This window comes from Rhinoraja longicauda, chromosome 4 (assembly GCF_053455715.1).
Source record: "Rhinoraja longicauda isolate Sanriku21f chromosome 4, sRhiLon1.1, whole genome shotgun sequence".
Classification (NCBI taxonomy): Eukaryota; Metazoa; Chordata; class Chondrichthyes; order Rajiformes; family Arhynchobatidae; genus Rhinoraja; species Rhinoraja longicauda.
In genome coordinates this window covers 56086246-56103356 of record NC_135956.1, presented here as the reverse complement: position 1 = coordinate 56103356, position 17111 = coordinate 56086246, and the positions used below count along the sequence as shown (strand labels likewise).

Below are 17111 nucleotides of genomic sequence, written 5' to 3'. Positions count from 1 at the left end.
TTGTATGGGTTTTTGAATCTATGGTATGGGTGAGTCTATTGTTTATCCATAAAACGAGCATTGGCTTTGTCCTTGATAACAGTGGAGATAATGTTACACATCTATACAACAGTGCCTTCAAAACTGCAGGCTAAAACCATGGTCTGGGAAACATAATCGCAGTTTTTATCCAGAAACACATCATATTTGAGGAAAGCAATATTTTTATGGAACATGGTCCTTCATGGTATTATGTTGTGCCTTAGAACTCCAGTATCTGTTAATATTTTGTCATCTTTCCTTTCCTAGGACCTGCTTATTAATTAGTCTTCATACTAACCTCTTTGCCTCTCTGCTTCATTCCTAGAGTAAGCCTGAAAACTTTTCATGTCAATGTGCAATTCCCTTATGTTCTAGCACTAAATATGAACTGCAGTTATTTCTGTCCTTTTGACTGTTTTGTTCAATGTATTCTGCAATGTTGGTGTAGCTTCTTGCCATTCCAGTATCCTTCCTACTTGTGTATCCCATTTCCATTGCTTGTCTGATTTCAAGGCTTTTCAGATAAATGAGCAGAGATCGTGATCCAATCAGTGAATACCGAGCAACCTGACATTCTCTTCAATGCCAAGTATGCCACTTTATTCCAATCTAGTTATTTTACAGTTCATTGTTTCCTACCATTTCTCTTCATTGCCAGTAATCACACTGAATCCATAGTATTGCATTCAGTTTGTGTGGATGCTTAGCACGAGTCTTTGAAAAGTTATATACTTCCTCAAAGGTGCCCCAGCCTATATCTGTCTTATCTTCGTCCATGTTGATTGTGATTTGTTGGTTGTTAGTGTCAGGTAATTTTGTAATAGTTGAATTTATCTTCTTGAACTAGAAAGAAACACTTGTGTTTATTGAGTGTCTTTCAAGGCCTCTGACCTCCCTAAGTGTTTTACATTCAGTAAAATAGCTTTCAAATATAGGTTATCTTATAATGTAGGAAACAACCGTGTGCCTTGCTTTGTCAATATTTTTACATCATTTACATTTTAGATTACTTTTAATATATTTATATTTCCCCAGTATCCATTTACTCACTGAAATTGCTTCCAACATCATAGAATTTTGCTCTCTAGCATTTCTTAACTCAACATTAAATATTGAAGCATTATTTACCTTGGGCTATTTTAACCTATTCGGAGTCTCCTGGTAACATCTTGGAGTTTACCTCCGAGGAGCTTTGGCACAGAGGCATACAGACTCTGAGGCTGATTCTTCATCCAGGATAGTGAGAGTCTTGATTTCATTATTTCCTTAATTACCTTCAGTGCACCTCATTTGTTGGTTCTCCTGGATTTTTTTGCATGAATCGGGCAATCTTTTACTTTTGTATCAAGAGCTCAGAGTGCCTGGAACCCGCTGCCAGGGTTGGTGGTTGAGGCAGATATGAGAGTGGCATTTAAGAGACTTTTGGATTGGCATATGGATATGTAGGGAATGAAGGGATATGGATTATATGCAGGTAGACGACAGATGTTCTTGTCCACAGTGTTGGGCACAGACACTATGGACCGAAGGGGCTGTTCTTGTGTTGTACTGTTTTATGTTCTTTGTTAATGCTGTTTTAGACTTGTTATGGCATGGTCCTGTATTGTATTAATTTATCTTGCATTAATGAAGCAGATAAGAAAGCAAACAGCAGCCTTTTCTGCTGCCTAGCTCAATCCTGAAGGAATTTAATATTCACTGGAATCCCACCCCTGCATCTTCCCAACCAATCTCAAGGTACAGATAGAAACATAGAAACATAGAAAATAGGTGCAGGAGTAGGCCATTCGGCCGTTCGAGCCTGCAGCGACATTCAATATGATCATGGCTGATCATCCAACTCAGTATCCCGTACCTGCCTTCTCTCCATACCCCCTGATCCCTTTAGCCACAAGGGCCACATCTAACTCCCTCTTAAATATAGCCAATGAACTGGCCTCAACTACCTTCTGTGGCAGAGAATTTCACAGATTCACCACTCTCTGTGTACTCCTGCACCTATTTTCTATGTTTCTATGTTTCTATGTTTCTATCTGTACCTTGAGATTGGTTGGGAAGATGCAGGGGTGGGATTCCAGTGAATATTAAATTCCTTCAGGATTGAGCTAGACAGCAGAAAAGGCTGCTGCTTGCTTTCTTATCTGCTTCATTAATGCAAGATAAATTAATACAATACAGGACCATGCCATAACAAGTCTAAAACAGCATTAACAAAGAACATAAAACAGTACAACACAAGAACAGCCCCTTCGGTCCATAGTGTCTGTGCCCAACACTGTGGACAAGAACATCTAGGGGGACAAATGTTCCTTGTGTCTTCTAACGTGCTTTAGAGCTTCTCTCTTGATGTGCAGTGCCCGAGTATCATTCTTAGCCGCTCATCACACTCTTTTAAACAATAATTAGAACACATTCTATTGGCTTGACAGGTCTGTCAATAAATCGGTTTTAGGTTATCTGCTCCAATCCTTTATCTCACGATATATTTGCAATTATCCAACAGATTAGTAAAGATGAGTGTTGGCAACTATGCTTTATTCCCTGCAGAAATAGATTAGTTGAGTATCTGATTTAAAAGTTTTTGGAGCCAGGGAATTCTTTCGAGGTGAATTTGATTTGGCCAAGTTCAATTTAACTCTTAATTTCTTCATAGAAACTTTTTGACATGCTTCAAAAATCAGTGAAAACTTGGTAAATGTTCTTCTGAGTTCTGCATGCATGTCTGAATCTGTACACACCTCCTGTGAGTAAAACCCAATCTGTTCATCGCTGATTTCTCCAAGGGTCCCCAGAACACCTGCTGAGCATGATATGTCATCATAGAAAGTGCCTGAGATGGTTTCTTGTGGTGTTGATGGGTGAGTTTCACATCAATCCCAAATGGAAAAGATGCATTGAAACATTGCGCTGGAGGCAAGATGAAATAGAAATAATTGGCAGCTAGATTTGTTACGATGAGCCATCCAGATATGATGCAACTGTCGTCATGTGTGGTGACTAATATTGCAGGAGTTTGGAGTAGCCTTTAATGTGTCTTTACTGTACTTCATTGAACTTTGGAAAAACTGTAGAATACTACAAGTAGCTTGAGATGTTTTACTGTCAGACATTCAAACTAATTCCCAGGTCTACGCAAATGGATTTTTCTGAATGTAGCTACAGTTCCATTTATATTGCAAAGCTTATGGAAGTCAGTTCTAATGGTACAAATGTGAATGGCCTAGAAAACCAGTAGACTGGTGCATTAACAGGAATTGATAGGTTATCTTGTATTGGACAGATGTGTTCCACTGAGGGAAATGGTTTCAATATTATGTTTGGAAAGGCCACTACCACGCTGGTTAAGGTTATTGACTTGCGATACCGATGAACAGATTGGATTTTACTCACAGGAGGAGTGTACTGATTCAGACAAGCATGCAGAACTCAGAGGACTTCCACTTATTGAAGAGCAATAAGAACAAATAAGAGACATGGCTTATCGTTCATTTTATGCTTGCCATCTTTTTTTCATTGATTAATCAAATAGCTGGCCACTATAAGGTCTGTTGAATTTAGGGATTAATTTCCCCCTCTGCTTTGTCTCGATCTCTCATCCACGCAGACCATTGTTGGTTGACAATGAATACCTCAGTGGGAGGGCAAATGGATGTGGCCTGAATATTGCGAAGAGTTCAGGAAGGAAAGATAATGGGCTGAACCAGAATCAGAATAGCCTTTATTGTCATCCAAAAAATGTGTCTTTTGGACAAAATTCCGTTACCCACAGTCCAACAATAAGAAGCAATAAAAAATAAGCAATAACACCCACAATCACAAAACCAACACAAAAAATAAAAGAAACATCCATCACAGTGAGTCTCCTCCAGTCACCTCCTCACTGTGATGGAAGGCCAGAATGTCTTTTCTCTTCCCTGCCGTCTTCTCCCGCGGTCAGGCTGGTGAAGTTGCCATGCTGGGGCGGTCGGGGCTCCCGACATTGAAGCCCCCGTCGGGTGGAGAAAATCCCGCGGCCTATTCCAGGCCGCGCTGGACGGTGAAAGGTCCGTAGCGGGCTGACCCAAGGTCCGCAGCGGGCTGACCCAAGCCCCGCGAGTCGGGGCGGGCGAAGACGCTGCCGCTGCCGGAGCTCCCGATGTCGGCCCCCACCTGGGACCTGCGAGCTTCCGACGTCCACGCGGCCCGCGGCTGAAGCCTCCGGAGCCTCCAAAGGCGAGTCGCAGCTGCACTCGCAGCGCCACCACAGCCTCCAAAGATAGCCAGCTCCGCAGATGGTAAGTCCAATCCACGGGCTCTGCGAACCAGAGCCCCAGTTGGTCCCAACCGGAGGCCGCCAGCTCCAGGTGTTTGGCCGATGGTAGGCCGCAGCGTGAAGGGAGACACGACCCAGAAAAAAGGTCGCGTTTCAGTACGGAAGAGACAATTTTACAGTCCCCCCCCCCCCCCCACACATAGTACACAACCACAAAAAACACTACATCACATCTAAACACTACAATTAAGACAAAAAACAACAAAAAACACAAAAGACAAACGGACTGCAGGTGAGCCACAGCTGCTGCGCAGCGCCGCCACTTCCTCCATCAATACCCAGTCTGAATAAGGGTCCTGACAGGAAATGTCACCTATCCATGTTCTCCATAGATGCTGCCTGGCCTGTTGAGTTCCTCCAGCACTGTGTTCTTTTTTGTAAACCAGCATCTGCTCAGAGCAGCACTAGGTGCAACTAACAATGAGCTGCCGACCTGGTAAAGCTGCAACGCAGGACAACATGAACAGCAAAAGCAGTACAAAAATTGGAATTCTGCTTTTGAAAAGGTGATGTTTGGGACAGATGAATGTTTTATCTCACTGAACAATCTCCTCTGGCAGATCATTCCGTATACCCACCACTCTCTGAGTGAAAAAGCTGCCCCTCAGGTTCCTATTAAATCCTTTCCCTCTCATTTTATACCTACATCCCCTGGTTCTTGATTCCCTTACCCTGGGTTAAAGACTGTACATTCACCCTATCAATTGCCCTCTACATTTTGTACACATGACTGTTCCTCCAATGTGGCCCATTGATTTAGGTTTCCCTGCTCTTGGCTTTTTAAGACAAATTGCTGTCCAATGTTAAAGAGTTTATCGTGTCAGGCAAAGAAGTATAGAGGGGCATCAGTTCTTCACCTACCAGATCAGTCAGCACCACTGAAGTCCAGGGAGGTTCAGTTTATATTCTGTTCACCGAACCATGGAATGATAAAGCACAGATGTCCATTCAGGCCATCACAGTTGTGCTAGCCATTTAAATAATTAGCTATATAATCTCATTCTCCTGTTCTTTCCACCATGCTTCAGAACCTTTCCAAACTGGCAATTAATTTAATTTTTTTGTCCATTAGCTATTGATTCTGCTGCCCCTGACATAGTTTCCCCTTAATTACTTATCAAAACATTTCATGAAATTGAGTATTAACATTTGTCAGATGTTTGCTCAATATTTACATAAGGTTTAACTCAGATTCCTTGCTTTTCTACTCTGCTTCTTTTTAAAGTCATTGATCTGGCAATGCCTTTCAATTGATGTGACTTGGTATTGAGAAATTTTCATTGTGATGAGAAGGCTAAGCCAATGAGCAAAATAGCTCAATTATCATTTCTATATTAAAAATCAGTAACCGAACTTTGTTAGATGAAAATATGACAATAAATACAATACTCGTAAATCATCCTAATAAGTCGTGTGGTTCACTTATAAATTTCAGGGAGGGAATCTGCTCTTCTAAACTGAACGGATCTACATGTGACTCTGAATTCACCAATTTGAATGACTCTTAACTCTTGGGAGTGCCAGTGATGTTCGGATCTCATGAACGAATGAAAAAAAACTGAATGAATTGTGGTAATGTTTATTTTAAGAAGCCAAGATCAAAAATCTCCCATGGTATCTTTGCCTTGTTGATTCTTCATAGGTTATCACTCAGACTTTATCACCTACATGGAACCAGATGCTCTTATTCAATAACATCCATCTTTATGGTGAAGCAATGGAAATCAGTGAAGATCCTCCACTTGTGGTTATTGAGGTTTATGATCAAGATGCTGTTGTGAGTATAAAGTGTTAATCTGCCAGTATCATAGTGAAACAAACCTCACGGCTTTTGTTGTTTACATTTTGTTGATCTTACTTCTTTATCAATTCATAATTCTATTGTCTATTGTCTATTGCTTCGAACCCCAAACCATTTACTGGCCTCCTTACAAGCAGCCAACACTGGTTCCATTCTTTAGCTGATCACGCAGTATCCTGTACAATACTCTCTCTCCCACATCCAAGAGGAGGTGCTTGCTGTCAAATGAGATATTGTTAGGAGTTTGCTGTGCAAAAATTGGCTGCCAGGTTATCACAAAGTATTTATATTCACAAAGTATATAAAGTGTTCATGAGGGCATAAACGATATACATTCAGACACAAAGAACTACAGATGCTGGCATCTTTAGCAAAACTCAAAGTGCTGGAGGAACTCAGCGGGTCAGGCAACATCTAGGGAGGAAATGGACAAGCAAAGTTTTGGTTCAGGACCCTTCTTCAGACTCAAGTGACCTGTCCATTCCCACTGGATTGATTGATTGAAAGATACAGCATAGAAACGGCCACCTCGGCCCACTGCATCCACGTCAACAATTGATCACCTGAGACACAGGAGTTCTTTGTTCTCCCACTTTCACATCCACTCCCTAGATGCTAGGAGCAATTTTCAAAGGCCAATTAATCTATAAATCTACACGTCTTTGGGATGTGGGAGGAAGCCAGAACACCAGGAAGAAATCCACACAATCGTAGGGAGAATGTGCAAATTCCCTACAGACAGCACCCAAGATCAGGATAGAAGCAGGGTTGCTGGAGGTGTGGGGCAGCAGCTCTACCAGCTGCGCCACTGTGACCTCCAGATGCTGCCTGGCCCGCTGAGCTCTTCCTGCTCTTGTGTTCTGATATAAATTAAAGTCCTTCTTCTTTCCTTACCTTTGACATGGATAATTATGCATGGGATATCGAGTATTGTCTCTCCTCATAGCACAAATCCAATCATCATCTGGTCAAGTATTTGCGTGCTTTTTTCATTATTAATATATGATTGTAAAATAGAAGAATTTATTGATCAAGTCATTCAACAATGCATTTGCATGCGCACACGATTATTGGATTTATTATAAAAAAGGACACAAGGTGCTGGAGTAACGCACCAAGTCAGGCAGCATCATGGATGGGTGACGTTTCAGGTTCTTCAGATTTATTATTCTGCTGAGAAAGACCTTCAAATTTGTATTTCCAACAATTATTTAGCATTGTCAGTTCATTTGTGTCTCTGGACAGCACGTAAACTGGCTACCAACTTTTATCAGCTCATTTCCAACCTAATGGATTATATTGATTGAAACCTATGTTACAGCGTTATAAATACTGGATGTTCTTGTATGCTCCCTTTATTGCAGGGTAAAGCAGAGTACCTTGGCAGCACAGTGGCTTTTCCAGTTGTGCAACTGGTTGGGCAGGCTTATACTCCCCCTGTACTTCAATATTACCCAATGTACTGTGGCAGTATACCTGGGGGTGAGCTTCTTGTGGCTTTTGAACTCCTGCAGGTATGTATGTATTAGTATTCAAATATAATTCCACCTCGTTCAATGCCTCCGCTTAAAATGCTTCTTTGAACACAGTGCTTGTTATAGCTGTCAAAGCCAATATAGTGGAAACACACCATTGTATGATGCTCAATAAAGGTACATTAAAGCTTAAATAATAGAAAAGAATAGCGGTCACTTTTATAACTAAATCTGCTGATACTTCACACATGAGCTTGGTTATATCAAACTAGACGATAGAGGAGGAGCATTTAGAGAATGTGTGTCCTGATAACATCAGAAGACACATCTGGCAGTGTGCTCAGTTAACTTTAGGTCTTTCTAATGACGTAAGTATCTGGTAACATCCAGATGAGGTGCAGTAATCTTAAGCTTTGCTGAAGGAATCTGTATGGTTTTACTGTCTGTTGTGTCTATGGTGCCTTTTTAATCGGCCTTCTAATGACAGGACGATAAATGGCAGTTTAAAAGAACTTCCTGTGATAACTGAGGCCTATTCCACAATGTTTAAAAACAATATAAATCAATATATTAAGAAATGCATTAAATTTCAAGAAAATTTGAAAAGACATCTCAGCATTATGGGGGAAAAATCCTTAAAAAATACCTTTAAAATACTTCCAAGCTAAATACTAAAAAGAGTTCCAACCTTCATCTCCAAGTGTTTCCAGGTCCCTCATGACATTTAACCATGAAAGTCCCTGATCCAATACCAACGTGCCCAATGACAACCTGCAAGGTCATTGGTCACCAATGGTAACCACACAGCAACAGCAATAGTAAATGCTGCCCTTCCCCCGTTATGTCCACAAATCAGGTAATAATATTAGTCTCATGGCTTGTGAAAAACTCAGCTCCTACTTTGCAGATGATTTGTACAGAATCTCAGTGTAGAATTAAATGATACTCTGTAATAAAGGGCAATTAACATCAATCTACAACGCCAAATACTGAAGGCTCAGCATTGATCCTCAATGGCACATTAACCTTAAATCATTTTCATGGGTGCATAAGGCATAAAAAACGAAAGCTTCAAAGAAAATCTGCCCCTAAGAATAGAGTAAAAGTCAAGTCAAGTCAAGTCAAGTTTATTTGTCACATACACATACACGATGTGCAATGAAATGAAAATGGCAATGCCTGCGGATTGTGCAAAAAAAAAGTTACAATTACAGCATATAAATTAAAATTAATACAGCAAAGAAAATTTAGTCCCTGGAGTTATAATAGTTAACAGTCCTGATGGCCTGTGGGAAGAAACTCCGTCTCATCCTCTCCGTTTTCACAGCATGACAGTGGAGGCGTTTGCCTGACCGTAGCAGCTGGAACCGTCCGTTGCTGGGGTGATAGGGGTCCCTCATAATCTTGTACAATATTCGTGTACAATAGTAATTTGAAATGGAAGCATTTTATAGACTGAACCAAGGCAGTTAGAAACAAATATTTACTGATGTTCTGTCGAATGTATGAAATGTAGAATTTGAATTGTGATTTTAAATTTATTGCCAAAATATAAAGTCAACCCCTCAAACATTTCTACGAAAAAAGAGGTCGTTTTAAAGGTCCAGGATTTTAAAGCAACATTTTAAAATTAAATATTTGAATTATAATGCAATTGTTAAACCATGAGGAATTTATGGAAAGTGCTCTATTATGATATTAACCCATGGATTCAGTATTGGGAAGAGATGGGGTTGAATCATGATAGGCTGGCTGTTGTTTAACTGTCATGCTCTCAAGGTTTGCCTCCACTGTGTTCATGCATGTGGTTCTCTGTTAGGGAGTCACCATGGCTGAGAGGCCGCAACAAAGAGATAAGCTTTTGATGCAGGCACCCTGGCATGGAGGAAGGAGACAATTTCCAAAATGGGGGAATTAATCTGATAGATAGGAAAACAATTGTAGACCAGGAGGACTGAATTGCACCTTCTCCCTGAAGTTGTTACATTCTTTCACCTACCACGTTTCCCTGTGGCCTGCATGCTCATCAGCATTTAACTCACAAAACAGTAAAAAAGTTGTGTTTACTGATCTCAACTGAAATAGGGAGTGGCTTTTGCCCCTTGCCTTGCCTCTGTGAAAGGCACCTGTGTTGAAGACTGTTTGGAGTCAAGTTTTAAAGTCCCCCTCCCTTTCATTGTTAGTTAAGATTCAACCTGTGATTTCGAAGGTTGAATTGAATGCAGAGTTTTCAATTTCCCTTTCAACATGATTTACTTAAAAATGTTCACAAGATAAACACTCTAAAAAGGTAAATGTGATGAAAACAGGTCATTGTATGGTGTTTATTTCAAAAGGTTTTAGCTGGGGAAGGAATGTGGGAGTGGATGATATTCATTATTGTAATACATGGAATGATCACCATTTGTTCTATAAATTACTGGTCCGCAGCTCTCTGATCCAGAAGGTAAGGATCTTCCTCCTGTGGATGAACCAGATGCAAGTCAGGTTTTGCCAGTGCCTGTCAACATCCGTCCAATCTTGAGCAAATACAAGGTGGAGGTATGTTGTACAATAGAGATTTTGGAGATTGCAGTGGTCCTGAGTCTATGTGTACTCTGTTTGCTGTCAGTCCAGACCTTCAGAATCGTAGAGAATTTACAATGTAATAGAAACCATTTGGCTCATTATGTCCATGCCAGTTAAAAAAGTGCTGCTCATTCATAATCTCACCTCCAGCGCTCAGTCCATAGTCCTACATGTCACATCTCTTCAATCCAACTACCGTTTAGATGTGTAAGAGTTTCTGCCTCTATCACCTTTACAGGAAGAGAGTTCCAGATCCCAATCAACTTGGGTAAAAACATTTCTTGCTCATCTCCACCCTAATTCTATGATGCGTCTGTAGAAGTTGGTAAGACTCATTGGAGACATGTCAAACTTTCTTAATCTTCAGTGAAAGTAGAGGCGTTAGAGAGCTTTCTTGGCTGTAACATTGATATGGTTGGTTTAGGACAAATTGTTGGTGATATTTGTACCAAGGAACTTTAAACTCCTGATCATCTCCACTTTGGCAACATCGATGCTGACTGGGATGTGTACATCAACCCATTTCCAGAAGTTAATAACTAGCTCCTTCATCTTGTTGACATTGAAGTAAAGGCTGTTGTCTTGACACCAGGTTACTAAACTCGCTATCTCATTCCTGTACTCCATCTCATCAGTATTTGAAATCTGGTCCACGATAGTGGTATCATCTAGAAACTTCTAAAAGGAGTTAGAGCAGAATTAGGCCAGATAGTCATTAGTGTATAATGAGTATAGTAAGGGGCTGAGAATGTATCCTTATGGGGTATCTTAACACGTTAACACATAGAACAAAATGCAAACAGTTGAATACTGAACCCAATGTATGTCCACAGGTAAGAAGCTTCCAGGCATAAAAAAAAGTGTCACAATAATTAGCTACTGCTCTCTGTCACTGAGCCGTTTTGGATATGGTTTGCTATTTTTCCTTGGATTTCATAGACTTTTATGTTTTTGAGGCACCTTGCTAATAGGTATGCTAAGATCCATGTTGATTACATCAAGAACACTGCCCTCATTGACCCTCCTTGTTACCTCCTTAAAAATTCTGATTAAGTCAGTTAGATTGGACTTTCCCTGATCACATCCATGCCGATTGTCCTTTATCAATCTGTGCCTTTCAGAAGAAACATTTATACTGTGCCATAGAAAATATTTCAATAACTTTAGTCACTAACGTTGACTAACTGGCCTTTAATCACTTTAGGCTTGAGGCATGCAGCATGGAAACAGCCCCTTCGGCCCACCGAGTCCGCCCCGACCTGCAAATCACCCCATACACGAGCACTATCCTACTCACCGGGGACAATTTACTCTTTAAAGAAGCCAATTAACCTACAAACTTGTATGTCTTTGGAATGTGGGAGGAAACCAGAGCACCCGGAGAAAACCCAACTCGGTCACAGGGAGAATGTATAAATTCCATACAGACTGCACCCATAGTCAGGATCGAACCGGGGTCTATGGTGCTTAAGGCAGCAACTCTACTGCTGCACCACTGTACCACCTTTGTGCCATTTAGTTAAGTCCTTCCTCTCTTTTTAAAGAACATTGAAAGACTCCAATCTACAGGTACTATTTCTGAGGATTATAAATATTGTAGTCAGAGCCTCTATACTTCCCTCCCTTGCTTCTTTAAACACTTGAGATAATTATCCAGTTTCAGAGATGATTAACTCCATGTGTGCAGGAAAGAACTGCAGAAGGTCTGAAGAAGGGTCTCGACCCAAAATATCACCCATTCCTACTCTCCTGAGATGCTGCCTGACTTGCTGAGTTACTCCAGCATTTAAAAAAAATATATATTTATTTTTTTACAATAGGTGCAGGAGTAGGCCATTCAGCCCTTCGAGCCAGCACCACCATTCAATGCGATCATGGCTGGTCACTCTCAATCAGTACCCCGTTCCTGCCTTCTCCCCATACCCCCTCACTCCGCTATCCTTAAGAGCTCTATCCAGCTCTCTCTTGAAAGCATCCAACGAACTGGCATCCACTGCCTTCTGAGGCAGAGAATTCCACACCTTCACCACTCTCTGACTGAAAAAGTTCTTCCTCATCTCCATTCTAAATGGCCTACCCCTTATTCTTAAACTGTGGCCCCTTGTTCTGGACTCCCCCAACATTGGGAACATGTTTCCTGCCTCTAATGTGTCCAATCCCCTAATTATCTTACATGTTTCAATAAGATCCCCCCCTCATCCTTCTAAATTCCAGTGTATACAAGCCTAATTGCTCCAGTCTTTCAACATACGACAGTCCCGCCATTCCGGGAATTAACCTAGTGAACCTACGCTGCACGCCCTCAATAGCAAGAATATCCTTCCTCAAATTTGGAGACCAAAACTGCACACAGTACTCCAGGTGCGGTCTCACCAGGGCCCTGTACAACTGTAGAAGGACCTCTTTGCTCCTATACTCAACTCCTCTTGTTATGAAGGCCAACATTCCATTGGCTTTCTTCACTGCCTGCTGTACCTGCATGCTTCCTTTCAGTGACTGATGCACTAGGACACCTAGATCTCATTGAACATCCCCTCTTCCTAACTCGACACCATTCAGATAATAATCTGCCTTTCTATTCTTACTTCCAAAGTGAATAACCTCACACTTATCTACATTAAACTGCATCTGCCATGTATCCGCCCACTCACACAACCTGTCCAAGTCACCCTGCAGCCTTATTGCATCTTCCTCACAATTCACACTACCCCCCAGCTTAGTATCATCTGCAAATTTGCTAATGGTACTTTTAATCCCTTCATCTAAGTCATTAATGTATATCGTAAATAGCTGGGGTCCCAGCACCGAACCTTGCTGTACCCCACTGGTCACTGGTCACTGCCTGCCATTCCGAAAGGGACCCATTTATCCCCACTCTTTGCTTTCTGTCTGTCAACCAATTTTCTATCCATTTCAGTACCCTACCCCCAATACCATGTGCTCTAATTTTGCCCACTAATCTCCTATGTGGGACCTTGTCGAAGGCTTTCTGAAAGTCGAGGTACACCACATCCACTGACTCTCCCCTGTCAATTTTCCTAGTTACATCCTCAAATTTTTTTGTGATACTTTCGATTTGTACCTGCATCTGCAGTTATTTTCCTACACTAAAAGAACTGCAGATGCAGGTTTAAATCGAAGGTAGACACAAAATGCTGGAGAACTCAGCGGGACAGGCAGCATTTCTGGAGAGAAGGAATGGGTAACACTTTGGGTCGAATCCCTTCTTCAGACTGATGTCAGGGGAGTGGGTGGGACAAAGATAGAATGTAGTCAGAGACAGTAAGACTGGTGGGAGAACTGGAAAGGGGGAGGGGATGGAGAGAGAGGGAAAGCAAGGGCTATTTGAAGTTAGAGAAGTCAATGTTCATACCGCTGCCCAAGCGAAATATGAGGTGCTGTTCCTCCAATTTGTGCTGGGCTTCACCCTGACAGTGGAGGAGGCCCAGGACAGAAAGGCCAGATTGGGAATGGGAGGGGAACTTAAAGTGCTGAGCAACCGGGATATCAGGTAGGTTAAGGCGGACTGAGCGCAGATGTTCAGCAAAAAAATCGCCGAGCCTGCGCTTGGTCTCGCTGAGGTACAGAAGTTGACACATGGAACAGCGGATTCAATAGATGAGGTTGGAGGAGGTGCAGGTGAACCTCTGCCTCACCTGAAAAGACTGTTGGGGTCCTTGGATGGAGTCGAGGGTGGAGGTAAAAGGACAGGTGCTGCATCTCCTGGGGTTGCAGGGGAAAGTATCTGGGGAGGGGTTGGTTTGGGTGGGAAGGGACGAGTTGACCTGGGAGTTGCAGAGGGAATGGTCTCTGCGGAAAGCAGAAAGGGGTGGAGATGGGAAGATGTGGCCAATAGTGCGATCCCATTGGAGGTGGCAAAAGTGTTGGAGGATTATATGCTGTATGCGACGGCTGATGGGGTGGAAGGTGAGGACAAGGGGCACTGTCCTTGTTGCAAATGGGGAGAGGGGGAGCAAGAGCGGAGCTGTGGGATATCGAGGAGACCCTAGTGAGAGCCTCATCTATAATGGAAGAGGGGAACCCCTGTTTCCTAAAGATCTCCATAATGCTTTTATTTTGTTATATTTATCTCATCCAATATATCTTGTTTACCTTAATTACAACATTTACATTATTCCATTCTCTGAAGAGAGTTGTAAAACATGGATCCTACCCACATCATTACCCTGTACAAACAAAACACCTTTTTGATTCCTAATAATGGTCCCAGGGCTCTTAATCCTTTGCTCTTTATATAATTATGAAATATTTTTTTGATTTTCACTGATATTACTTGCCAACATTGCATACCCTCAAATGACCATTTTATTTTTGTCTTTTTTAAATAGAAAAACATTTCATTTTGGTAAATGGTACCTGATCATTAGTCAATTATACCCTAACACTCTTGCTGAAGAAATATAAACAATCATTAATAATTCCAGTCTCCTCCCTAGAATTGTGGAGTGAATGCAACATAGAAGCCCCTGGACAGAACCACCCCTTATATTGAGTGGGGCTGAGCACTGAAATAACATCTAAAGACATTTTAAAAGATGGTATGCTGCATGTCCTTCAGACAACATGAATTACTTCACATGAATTAATGTGTAATATAATCCGTATATGTTTAAATATACGGATTATGGTTGAACAATAAATATTAGCAGAGTTCTCAGAATTTTGCTCCATTCGATGTAAAAACGCACTAAACCCTGCCAATAATATGTTCAACATCTTCCAGATCCTCTTGTCTTTCACAGATCTATACCTAACATATTTGTACACACATTCCAAAGATCCCTATTCGCTGTTGCCTGAATTTCGCGCTTATATTTTAAAGGTTGAAGTTGTTCTTCATGGGATCTGTTTTTTTCTGCAGGTGTTTTTCTGGGGTCTTCGTGAGCTCAAACGAGTGCAGCTCCTCAATGTGGATCGACCCCAAGTTTTCATTGAATGTGCCGGGACACTCATCAAATCTTCCATCATCCAGAGTTACAAGAAAAATCCCAATTTTACAGTGCAAACGGAGAGTTTCATCGTGGTAAGTGGACAATCAACTGAATTCAGTACTTGTATTAGTTTCAGTGGTGCAAAATTGTTGGGCTGTCCCAGGAATTTTACCAATTCCTTTGAGCCCAGGAGACATTAAACCAACTGAAAAAGGCAGGATATCTGTGATCTGTCAAGAATTAACAGAATATGTCACGAAGATGCCCCAGATATGTCCAAAGACCAGATATGCTAAGAAGTAAAACGGATTTATCCTAAAGAATGGAGTATGTTATGTTATGTTATGTTATGTTGGTGAGGCCCCATGTGGACTATTGTGCTCTGTTTTGGTCACCCTGCTATCGGAAAGATGTTATTAAACTGGGAAGAGTGCAGAGAAGATTTACAAGGATGTTGCCAGGATTTGAGGGTCTGAGAAAGAGGTTGAACAGACTAGGACTTTATTTCTTGGAGCATAGGAGGATGAAGGGTGATCTTTTAGGTGGTGTATATGATCATGAGGAGAATAGATAGAGTAGATACACAGATTATTTTACCCAGAGTAGGAGAATCAAGGATCAGAGAACGTAGGTTTCAGGTGAGAGGAGAAAGATTTAATAGGATTCTGAGGGGATCTTTTCCACACAGAGGATGGTGGGTATATGGAATGAGTTGCCAGAGGGGGTACTTGAGGCAGTTAATATAACAACATTTAAAAGACATTTGGACAGATGAATGGATTGGATAGGTTTAGAGGGATATGGGCCAAATGCGAGCACGTGGGACTAATGTAGATGGGGCAGCTTAGTTGGCATGGGAAAGTTGGTCCAAAGGGCCTGTTTACATGCTGTATGACTATGACTTTAAAGAAATTGGTTCAACATATATGTTTGCAATTTCGCCCTTTGAAATGTCATGTCTTCTTCTTTAGAGTGGCAATGTATCTCTCCAATTTGCTTTGAGCTGACTGTACTGCTGGACCAATGTACCGTTGGGGATATGTAGCCATGATCAGTTGAATGATCTGATCTCTGTGACGGTGCAGCAGGCAATAGCAGCAAGAAACCCTGCCCTAATACACCTAGTCCAAGGTTCGGCTAAAGACTCTGAAACTTTTGTCCATCCCCCTTCAAATGCATGGAGTCAGGGTGCTCCAACCAGCAGACAGAAAAAAAAAGCAAATACAATTGGGACCGACACTTGCTGTGAAATGTCAGCAGTGTGATGCTGAATCTGGCATTGGTTTTCTGCAAGACTTGGTAAGCTTGAGGCGTCTGGGAGAACAGAGAAGACTCAAACTTGCTGGCTGAGTTCTCCGAGTGATTTTCTGCTGTTGGTCTCCATATGAAATCCAGGGGTGAAGCTGAAATGTTTCCAGAGCTGGGGAATATTCCTGTTGAAGAGAGAGACTTAGACTTAGCTCTTAGGGCTAAAAGAATCAAGGGATATGGGGAAAAAGCAGGAACGGGGTACTGATTTTAGATGATCAGCCATGATCATATTGAATGGCGGTGCTGGCTCGAAGGGCCGAATGGCCTACTGCACCTATTTTCTATGTTTCGATGTTTCTAATCTGCATCATTAGTTTTGGCAGAGGAAGAATAATCCCACTCATTTCAAGAATGAGAACATCCTGAGGAGCAAGAGTTCAAATAAATCTATTTACAGTTTTTAAACTCATTACTTTGTTTCAATGTTTTGAAAGTGGTTTAATTTTTAGACATGCTTAATTTTATATTGCATGTTATAGTTTTCAATAATTTAATTGATTTTACTATGTTTTCAATATTTCAGAATTATTTAAAATCTTTGACAATTTTGACATCCAGCAACACCTGGCTTTATAGTTTTTTCCAATTGTTCTGTATGTGGATCTTTTACCTGCCCTTGACTTGCTTGGTTTTGTCTTGCAATTGGCTCGTTCACATTTGGGCCATCAGGA

General features: G+C 41.4%; 1 protein-coding gene across 1 annotated transcript in view; it reads left to right on the top strand.

Moving 5' to 3' along the window:
* The window catches only part of fer1l6 (fer-1 like family member 6), a 90114-nt gene that overhangs the window by 35270 nt on the left and 37733 nt on the right, over positions 1–17111 (top strand). Inside the window, exons 19-22 of the mRNA XM_078398434.1 lie at positions 5976–6110; positions 7499–7648; positions 10040–10150; positions 15060–15221. Of these exons, the coding sequence (XP_078254560.1) occupies positions 5976–6110; positions 7499–7648; positions 10040–10150; positions 15060–15221 (558 nt within the window). The remainder of the gene's footprint in view (positions 1–5975; positions 6111–7498; positions 7649–10039; positions 10151–15059; positions 15222–17111) is intronic.